This window comes from Cololabis saira, chromosome 16 (assembly GCF_033807715.1).
Source record: "Cololabis saira isolate AMF1-May2022 chromosome 16, fColSai1.1, whole genome shotgun sequence".
In the NCBI taxonomy this organism is placed as follows: domain Eukaryota; kingdom Metazoa; phylum Chordata; class Actinopteri; order Beloniformes; family Belonidae; genus Cololabis; species Cololabis saira.
In genome coordinates, this window is record NC_084602.1 from 19,094,112 (window position 1) to 19,105,166 (window position 11,055).

Sequence of the window (11,055 nt, forward strand, 5' to 3'; positions counted from 1 at the left end):
GAAATGCTACAAAATGCTATAGGAAATGCAAAAAAAAAACAAGATGAAAAGTACTGTAAGTCAAACTTTATTAAAATAAAAACCAGCTTTCTGAAAACTTCATTCACCCCCAAAACAAACGCAGAGGGGAACTTTCCCAGTTCATTCCCCATCCCTGAATCCCTCAAAATCTTCTTCAGTGTCGGAATAGAACAGCTGGGCGAGTGCGGCATCCAATGGTCCCGGCTCCGTCTCATCACAGTCGCCATTATGCGAGTCAGCGTCGCTGCTGTTGTCTTGAACATCTGTGACCATTCCTGCCTTTGTGAAACTGCCGTTACTGCTGTTTTTAGCGGCATTACTTCGGTGACACGACTACAGTACCCAAAATCCCCCTGACTACGGTAACAGAAATTACAGTAATGATCCTATATAAGGTGCACCGCACTTTAAGGCGCACTGCCGGTTTTTGTGAAAATTAAATGTTTTTATGTGCGCCTTATAGTGCAGAAAAATACGGTAAATCCTATAATCCTCAACAAATTCAACTGTGGATGCAAGAAACAGCCATGCACACATGAGATCGGGCCTCAATGTGCAGCAGAACCTGCTAAGCACACTCAAGGCCTCTCCATGTGCGTAACAGTTTCAACCTGGCCACTACTAGAAGACATTGTGTACCCTCTTGAGGAACTCTACTCTTGGTGTTGATTTCTGTTCACTCAAGCCCTGATAGTTTTGGGATGGAGATCATTATATTCATTGACCAAATCATGATTTGCTGCCACTTATTCTACAAAATATCCCACAACTTTTGGGTTGGGTTTACTGTGATTTTATATCAATCAAGGTGGACTATCAGTGTGAAATGAGCAGTCAAGAGCTGGTAAATGCACCTATTGGTCTCCAGCGCTCAAACTTGAAAAAGTCTGTTGATTTGAGTGGGCAGTGATCAACAGAATTACCCAAGCAGTGATCAGGAAGACTCGTGTGCATGAAGACGTCTGGAGCGCATAAGACAGGATCTCTTTTACACGTCTAGGGTTGTTTTTTTGTTTGTTTGTTGTTGTTTTTTTGGCTCTTGTACCGTTGAACTCTGAAACTGAAAAATATGACTTTGTCCGAGAATAATATAACGTTTTATCAAGTCGTTGACGTTTGGTTTTAAAAGGGATGCCAGAGATTTACAGATATTGAGTTTGTGTGTGTTTGTTATCGTTATCTGCACCACAGAGTAAACAAAGGAGAGAGTTGTCTGAGAAAGGCAGAAATAAGGCTGTAGTGATCATTCACCAATTGCAAACAACGTCAACCTGATCTCCAAGGTCAACGTCCGTCACCGTTTGATCGCGCCATCCATTACCTTTTGAACAACGTGAAGGCCCAGTATTAAAATAAAAACAAAAAGAAGGCAAACTTGAATATGCTATAATACATATTGACAGGCCACAAATCAGTATGTGTTAAGTGGCATTAGTTTTAATGTTCACAGACAGCTAAATGGAGCTTTTAAAGAAAGGAACACCACCCCTACTGTGGAGCATGGAGGGGACTTGGTTACATCTGCCGCAGGGAGCCGCCAGTCGGTGCAGGATGTGATGAAGTCTCAAGACTGTGGAGATATCCTGGAGCCAAACATATTGCCTGGTGCCCAGGAAGCTCAGCTGCAGTCGTAGGTTATTGTCCTCCAACGGGATAATGACTCAAATGTGATTAGAAGCAACAATGAATGGCTGATGAGGAAAAAAGACAATGTGCATATGGATATACACGGGAGCCCTGATTTGAAATCTATTTAATAGCTCTTGCATGTTAGGTTTTTGCAAGAAAATATTTAGTTAAGGGTGCCATCATTTATGTTTTTATTTCATTCTGTAAAATATTCAGTTAAATCAAAATTTTACACTGAATAAATAAAGATGCATAGCTTTAACCTTTTGCATCTGTTTAGCATTTTGTTTGTGTTTTAGTGCATAGATGCCAACATAAAAGAACAGAAATAAGAAAAAAAAAAATCTTTGGAAAAAAGGCAAATGTGAACGGGGAGCAGATTTGCTGGTTTGTCTGATTCAGAAAATATTAACTTAGGGCATGTCTTCCATGTGGTATGGATGGCAGTGGTACGAGGGTGTTTGAAAAGAAAAGAAAGTCTACAGAAACATCTGAGGGTTCACGAGGATCATATCACAGCGTAAAGAAAAGGCTGCTACGTTGAGCATTATCTTTCCGTCATGTTCAAGTCAGGCGAAGGCTGAGAACTTAAACCCACTTCACAGCAAATTCTCACCAAAGACTTTTACAAACGACAATAAGTCAGACTGTTTCTCCCTGCCAACGCTGCTGACACCACCAATCTGTCAGAGCCACCCCGGTTTCATCTGAAGGCTCCTGGGACTCGCATCTTCTCAAAGCAGCTGACACACTCTGAACCAAAATGGCAGCCCTGCTGCCCTGAAATGGTTTCCTTGCTGCAACGACGCTGAGTCCAAGGAGCGCCTGGTTGAAAAGCTGCGCCGCCACAGAGGAAGGCATTGCCTGCTGTGTGGCTCTGGCTTTTTGCACGCGTGTTTGTGGCGTTTTATCCTGAAAGGCCAACGCGCTCTGGGAGAGCAGCGGGAGAAGTAAACGCGTGTTCGGTAGAGTGACAAGGGAGGAGGCGGAGACGATCTGAGACGACCAGAGATAAGACAGGCATCACGAAATCCAGATTCCACCCCGTTGCCAGCCCATGACTCACAGCCGCTCACACGTACATGCAAGACACACACAGACATACATCTGGCACATACAGGCACAGCCCAATGAATAATTAACCCATATGAAGAGTCTCTTCTGCAGGGCTTTCAGTTTCTTAACTTCAGCATTGAGGGGGAGGTTTGGAGGGGATGGTGGGGGGTGGGGGGGGGGGGTGAGGCAGAAAAGCTTGTTTAAGCGCGAGAGCGGAGAGGCGGGGGGGAGGTAAAGCAGAGAAGAGAAGGGGGTTCTCTTTAATGAAATTTGAAATTTGCAGAACATCAAAGGGTTTTGTAGCCAAGCCGCTGTGGCAGCAGAGCAGAGAGGAGAGCATCTCTTTCTCTGTCTCCCCCATCTCTCTTCTTCCCCTTCTCCTTTTCTCTCCATCCCTCCCTCTCTCCCTCTCTCCCTCTCTCTCTCTCTCTCTCTCTCTCTCTGTTGGAAAGTGTCTCCCTAGAGCTGGGTGGGGTGGAGGGTGAGAGAGAAGGGATGGGAAGAGTTGATTAGGAGAAGAGTGGGGGGTGGGGGTGGCTTAGAGATGGGTAAAGGGTTTGGAGAGAAAAATGGATCAACCGGGGGTTCTGCATATATGTGTGTGTGCGTGAATGTATGAACAATGGGTTTTTATCGAGCCAGCTTGAATATTGCGTGCGTGCATGTGTGCATGTGTGTGCATGCATGTGTGTGTGTGTGTGTGTGTGTGTGTGTGTGTGTGTGTGTGTGCATGTGTGTGTGTGTGTGTGTGTGTGTGTGCGTGTGCATGCATGTGTGTGTGCGTGCATGCATGTGTGTGTGTGTGTGTGTGTGTAGGGCCTTGGAGGGGTGAGTGTGCCCTCTGATAAAGCATCCTAACTTAATGAGCTTGAAAAGGGGATGAAGAGGCGGGGGGCACAGAGGTTGGGATGATAGATTGGGAGGTGGGGGGTGGTGGAAGGCATTTGGGGCTAGAAGTGGTGAGAAGGAGCCCGATGGTTGTTAAAACGGGGCACAACATCAGCAGGTTTTGTAATCAGGCTTCCAGCCACACAAGCTCACGCTTTCCTCTTTTGGAAAGTCTTCAAAAGTGACTTCTCTCTTTCCAAACGCGCCTCAGCTTTTACGCGTTTATCTCGCCTGCCTGCGCTTTAAATGGAAGTCTTTACAAAGTTGTTGCTGTGCGCTGAATTCATCAGTGGTGCATAGACGTCTTGCTTATGTCGAAACCTTATTGGCTGCGTTTGAAGGAATAATAAAAACATCATTAGTTTATTGTTCACAAATAAGTTCTGCGGCTGCAAGAAGGTGAACAGCCCAACGCCGCGTCGGGGTTTCCACCGCAGCTTCCATACTGTCAAGTTTGCAGCTTTTCGGCAGAAGGCGGGTTTGATCTCGTGCATTTTCACGTGGGGCTACTTGTTGTTTTGCCTCGGCGAAAAATGAAGAAAGAGAAAATGTGGGAGCGCGCACCGCTTCACTCCGAGACTGAAGTGCTCGCAGCGTCTCTCCTCTCAAAATGTAGGAGTGTTGGCTTCCTCGCACACAAAATGTAGGAGGGCTCACTGAAGATTAGAGCCCAGCTAAAATGGATGCCCGACCCGCGCTGGGGGAGAGAGAGACAGATGAACAGAACAGGGCAGGGGGAAAAAAAAAACCAACCTCTTGATCCTCTCTGCAGAGACAGACCCGAAAAGCCGATATCCATTCTTTTATTTATGAAAAATGACGTTCTTGCCTCTCGTGCTGTTGTTTAACTATATTCTTCTATTTGCTGCTCAGTCAAAACACATTATCTCACGATATCGGTAAAGTTTCTAACTGATCCATCCAGTATTCGCCCATGCTCGCAGATAAAAGCACGGTGAATGTTTCTCAAATGTGGAGGCATTTTCATAATCTGTTAGATTTGTTTATTAGCACCACATCATAGTCTGCTGCGCTTGCAGTCGGCGTCTGTTTAATCCTTTACTTTGCTCTTCTTTGTCCCCCACGTCTGTCCCCGTCTCTGCCCGCTTTTTCCCGCGTTGTCTCCACTCCGAGGTCACGGAGGGCAAGCGCAGCGCCGCGGACCAGTCGACGGCCGGCGTGTCAGGCCCTCTCATGCGTTTTTCAGGGAAAGCCGCGCTCTATTACCGGCGCTTCAGCGCGGAGCGGCTTTGATGTCTGCAGTACTTAGAAAGTGTATTTACATGATGAAGATGTTGAAGGGCTTTTCTCTGACCTCCGGAGTTCAGGTGTTGCAGCTGCAGTCAACGCGTCGCTGTTTTCAAAGCCGAGCAAACGGGATCCGGAGGGGAGAGAGGGATGAGCGGCTGTCGCCGGCTTTTGTCTCTGCGTTTTTGTACTTAGATTTGATGAGAATAATGTGTTCAGACATGCTTCTACTTTCACATTTACTGTTTGTGTTACTTCATTTCTCGGCTTTAACGCATCATAAATTTACACCTAAAAAGATAGGCATCTTAACACGACATTTCAGGCTCACAACCCCGTCTGAGGGATTTTAATCACAGCTGATACGACATTAAAGGCTGCTCCTTCGGTAAGTCATCAATAATGAGAATTATAAATCTGTAACACTGCAGAGCTGTGCTTTAAGACATGATACGTATAGAATTACTGCCTTTCTTTCTCATAAAATTCAGGGTTACTCCGTCCGCTTCAGACGAAGATACCCCCCCCCCCCCACACAGTTTTTAGGGTTTTTTGTTGCTTTTTTACGGACAGGTAAACAGAATCCTCTGATCTGTGGGATTTTCTGCTCTCTGGACGAGAGCTGTTAGTGTCAGAGCAGGCGACGCAGGAGTTCAACGGTCCACACTGAATCGGATCAGAATTTTAAACAGCAGCCGAAAATAATGGGAGGTTGCAGAGGTTGAGCTGCAGGCTGAAACTGTGAACCGACTGATCCTCCGCGCTGAGAAGCCCCTTTACCGCCCGGAACCATAACCGTTTATTCACTGCCCTGCTTTGACTGGTGACGTTAGCTGCTAATACTTTTTCCCTTCTTAAATAAAGTTTTAATGTTAGCGTGTCATGTAGCAGTTTTTTTTTCATCCGAGGCCTTAAAAATGTCTCTTGAGTGTCTCTTGAACTGTGGTATTTCTATTTATAACCTCATGCAAAATGTTATGTCAATAGTTGACTTAATTGCAGTGATGGAAATGATTTGGTAGCAAGACTAGGATGGGAACTAAAGAAAACAGCAATTGACTCTGGGATAATTACATAAATGATCAAATTGAGGTCACGTCGCTCTTCAAATGTCTTCACCATGAGTCATCAGGTGTCACAAACTCTATGTCAGCGCATGTCTCTTCCCCACCGCTCCACCGCCGTGGGCCCTCTGAGGGAAGGCGACGCGGGGAGACAAGACTGCAGGGTAAAGCAGAGGAGGAGGAGGAGGAGGAGAGAGTGCATGTTCTTCCTCCTCTCCCTCTTTTTCTTCCTCCTCCGCCGCCTCTACCCCTCTCTCGGGGTGTCACGTCTTATTTGTGTCCCAGGGTCGCCTCTCTGGCGATGGCGACGTCGCGAGGGGGCTCTCTCGCTTGGCTGGCAAGCGGGGAGGACTTGGGTATAGGAACGAAGCGGTGGACTGTGCTTCGCATGGGAGAGAGAAAGCAGGAGAATCAGCAACAGAGGTGATGGAGAGTGTCAGATAGGAGGAGGAGGAGAGAGGCGCACCCATTCAGCCATGTCTTTGACATGGGAGTCTTTCCGACAGGCGTGAAGAGAGGCAGGGCCGACTGGGCTGAGTGAGCTTAGCCCCGGACACACACAATCAAAACAAGAGGATTTCTGCTTTCTTTTTAACCTTTAAATTCAAACTAATGAGTCCGTATCTTAGTCTATCTCTGACCAGAAACCTCATCTTAACCCTGAACTCCAGTGGAGATCAGCCTCGTGCTCATAATCAGGACACACGCTCCCTGTAGCGGCTTTGTGAATTGATTTCCGTCTCCACGGTTTGAGTAGCACATACATGTACGCCGATCTGTCCCTTTATAGCCGTGCGTTCTTATCTACGCACAATTAAATGCACAATGCACGTCAATTTCCATCTCCATGCTCCATCATTATCAAAAACATAAAAAAAATGCCTCGCTAGCATCGACTTTAGCTTTTATTCCATCCATTTTGGCCATTTTTACCTTCCTTATTCTTCCCTTTATTTCCATGCAGCTGCTGCAGAGGATGAGAGAGAGAGCGAGAGAGAGAGAGAAAGCCAAAGCCACGTAAGGTTATACACAGTGGCGTGACGCCATGCATTCTGATTTATAGATCTAAAATGGCCGCCGTGTTGTGACTGCTGTAGAGGGCTGGATGGAGAGCGAGGGGATCGGTGCGGGGGCGTCAGGGTGGAGGTGTGCCTTTACTGGGAATGTCAGACATCTCCTTGGACGCCGTGCTCCCTTCACTCGGAGCGCCCTGCGCCCTGGAGGGCTCCCCACTTCTGCGGTTTGGTGGTGATGACTGATTAATTAGGCCGTGATGTACAAAGCTCTACGCTTGAGTCGGCTGTTTCACCACAGAGCTGGCGCACGCCGACGGAAAACACCGGTTTTCTTTTGTCAGATTGTGTGCAAATTGTCTCTCTTCCTAAAGACACCCTGCATATCGGTGTCTTTAGGTTTCGGACAGGGTTGTTTCCTGACGGGAGATGCCACTCCGCACATTAAAGAGGCAGCCGCTGAGAAGTTAGAGGTCAGCTGCTGCCTCAGCCTCTCTGTGGGGCCCAAAGCTTTGATTTACAGACTCCACTGCATCAGCATCAGCTCCCTCTCTCGCTCACACACACACATACACACACACACATGCAGAACTGGTGCCACACTGCCACCACGTGGACAGATCTCCCCATTACCCTGCCGTCTGGTCCTCGGAGAGCTGTTGCTGCATTCCCCTTCAACTACATCAATCTTCATTTCTCACTTCTGGAGCCACTTGTACAGTAGCATCTCCATGTTCCGGTGCTTCACCCTGCCACTTCTCCACTTTTCAGGGGAAATATTGCACTTTCTTTACAGATGTTGCTCATCACACTTCAGATATCTGAGATGTTGAGTGTTTTTTTACTCTAAGCTTTTTACTTTCCTGTTTTATTTATTTGTTGAGCAACAGCGACCTCTGATCCCAGAGATCCTGCAGTTAACGTTGCCCAGAGGCGACGTCAACATTTCTGGGCTTGGAGGCATCTGAGATGAGAAGGCTTCCGTTGTGGTCAGTCAAACTGGACTCCAAAAATGTTTATTTATTTCCGTTGAAATAATCTGGCGCTGTGTGTGTTCTGGACCAGAGACACGAGATAATCTGAGCTGTTATCAGCAAGAAGTTGAAAGCCAGGCCACGTGATGGTGTGTAGCTGTATCGGTGCTGACGCAGTTCCTTTACGTGTCATGCAAAAAAGATAAATGCAACATAAGCTTCCTCGAGGATGACACCTTTTTGAGCGGCATCAGTGCATCTTTCAGTAAGACAGTCTAAAACCACATTATGCAAATACTGCGAAGACATGAATGAGGAAGAAGGTGGTGCACGTGCTGGACCGACTTGCCTAACATCTCAACAACAATCCTGTACTCCTGCATGCCATGAGATGTGCATGCAGGAAGAATCCCGGAGCGTTAAAGTGTTTGGCTGCCTGATGCGCAAAAAAAAAAAAGTACATTAACTCATGAAATTAAGTTGTCGAGCAACAACAGGACATATCTTGGGTTCATATTCTGCCAGCAAAAGAATGAAAGTTACATATCAGCCCAGCCTTTCCTGATCTGGGGATATAGATGGATGGATGTTTATGTGATGTTAATCTACTGAAGTTGCTCCATTATACATTTTCAAAGTACTTGTACTTTACTTTAATACTTAACATTTATTTCCTCCTTCAGAAGCGACTACATTTTACAGACAAGGGATGTTAGCACAACTCCGTCCCTCCCAGCCAGAAGGGGCTCCAGCTTTCTCTCACAGTCTCAAAAAAAGAAAGGAAAACATGCATGTTTGGGCTAATTGTTGTTTTTAAAGTGGCATTAGGGGTACTGTGTGTGGTTGTTTTTCTACACGTGGAACTGCGATGCACTGGCCACCTATAAGTGAAAGTGCAAGTACTGCATTTGAACCACAGTCAGATTGTTGACAATTAATATTCTCATATGCACATGGGCAACAAGTTGAAAGGAAAACCTATCTACAAGTCAGTATCACTGATATAGCTCCTAAACTCTTCATTAAAATTATTTTTTTAACTAACTGATGTAAATTTCCAACGAAGACTTGATGACCATACCAAAAAAGTTTGCGTGTTTCGTGATTTTATGAGGAAAAATACTGTAAATTTACTTAAAATCATACAGAGGCAGAGTATGTGTTGCGAGAGCAGCTTGACTCCCCTTTTTTTTTTCCTTTTTTTCAACTTTCACCGACGTCCCCACAAAGTGAAACTCGTGAGATCTACAAGCTGCTCAGAGTCACGGAGAGCCTCATGGAAACTACGTGTTACCCGCAGTTCCGGCACACGTCAGGGCTTTTGTTTTGCTGCTCCAGGTGCAGTGATCTAGAGAGGGCCGAGCACTTGTGTTATTAGATAAGAGAAAACCACTCAGCACATCAGGAAAACCTTTGATACATCTGTCAGTGGTGCTCCGTGTGCACGTGTGCATCTGTGTGAAATAGTCTGTTACTTTAGAGCGTTTGAAGACTTCTCTCAAGGTGTGTGGAAAAAGGAAAGAAGAAGAGTGTCATAAAGAGTTTTCAAAGAGAGCAAATAGTCTTTGAAGCTTCGTCCCACAGAGCCACGCAGGCCTGTTGCGCTACAAAAAGATGAGGATGTTCCTTTCTTGTGACACTCAATCGCCCTGCCGTGTAATTGAGAAGGAACTCTCAAACGTATCGGTGAGATGTATCGGAACTGATAGAGAATAAAACAGACACGTAAGAGAGCTCTGACTTTTGAAGAAGTTCACTCTGTTGGGAAAAAATAGTTCTGCGTGTGGATCATGACTGTAGCTGAAAGGGAAATCTGCAGAATATGACAACGTCTCTGTGCTTTTAATAATTTACAGACGAGGATCATGACATATCACTTCATTAAGACAGTCAGACATTTCCTTTCACTCAGTAAATAGTGGTTCAAGTGTCGTATTCTTAAACAAAGAAAGTGCCTAAATAGAAGACACCAAGGCTTTTTAATTGGCTCACTTGGCTTCTATTTAAACACTTGAACTCACTGTGATCTGGATGACTGAGAGGTCCGAGCTCCAGCAGATGCTGGAGGTGTTTACAGCCGGGATGAGAATCAGCACCTCCACGTCTGAGGCCACGATGCTCTGTCAGAAATGGCTGCTTCCAGTGGAGGAGATCAAGTATCTCAAGGTCTTGATCACATTTAGGCCTTGGGATCTTTGTTGGCCCTGCTGCTCGGTCCCAGATAAGTGTGCAGAAAAATGACTTGACTACTGAGATTCTTCTCCTGAGAATCCCAAACAGAATCCCAGCTCACTAGAGAAAATCAACCTTTTTCTGTTTCCTGCGTACAGTTTTTTTGGAAGCAAATTTTACGTTTTAACTGGAGCACTTTGTGTTTGAATGTCTTCCCTAGGAGCTGGAGAAGAAAGGTTATGGTCCCATCACAACTGAGATTGTGGAGGGGCAGCAGTTTTACTACGCTGAGGATTACCACCAGCAGTACCTGAAGAAGGTGCCCAAAGGCTACTGTGGCCTCAAAGGCACTGGGGTCGCTTGTCCCATCGGAGCCGACAAGGAGGAACTGTGAAGGATGCAGGGTGAGAAAGAGAAGACACTACCGTTGTTTTCTGACTTGTATAATACTTTTCAAAGCTTTTTTGTACTTCTCCGGTGTATTTGGAGATAACTGAAATTATGTATACAATATATATGTATGCAATTAGATATTATGCGTAAATAAGATATAAAATAATTTTACTTCAAATGTGAAGTAAAACTAGGTACATTCATTTAAAAAATGAAGTTGCCGTCCAGCCATTTCTTTTGGACTGCAGTTACTGTCATCGTTCACGTGGTGGCGACATTTCTCACAGCAATCCACATTTCCCAGCACCTCCAGCGGCTTGGTTTTTTTTTTTAACATGACAAAGTTGGCTGGGTGAAGTTGGTAAACTGGAAGAAATAAGCACATCTATATGTTTTTACAAACCCACATCCTTTTTGCTTTCATTTCAAAGCTCAAGTGAATATTTTTGATACATCTTAATGTTTAAGCAGAGTAAAAATCAAAATACATGCCAATAAAACTATGTTCAAATCTTTATTTGAGACTTAAATGAAGATTTTGATGTGATCAATACTATTGTTATTCCTATGGTTTTACTATAAGCACTTTATTTTAAT

The 11,055-nt window shown here is 45.3% G+C and overlaps 1 protein-coding gene across 1 annotated transcript in view; it reads left to right on the top strand.

The window, feature by feature from the left end:
- msrab (methionine sulfoxide reductase Ab) overlaps window positions 1–10,799 on the top strand; it is a 44,676-nt gene extending 33,877 nt beyond the window's left edge. Inside the window, exon 6 of the mRNA XM_061743281.1 lies at window positions 10,286–10,799. Coding sequence (XP_061599265.1) covers window positions 10,286–10,459 — 174 coding nt within the window. The 3' untranslated portion in view covers window positions 10,460–10,799. The remainder of the gene's footprint in view (window positions 1–10,285) is intronic.
- The last annotated feature ends 256 nt before the right edge of the window (window positions 10,800–11,055 follow it).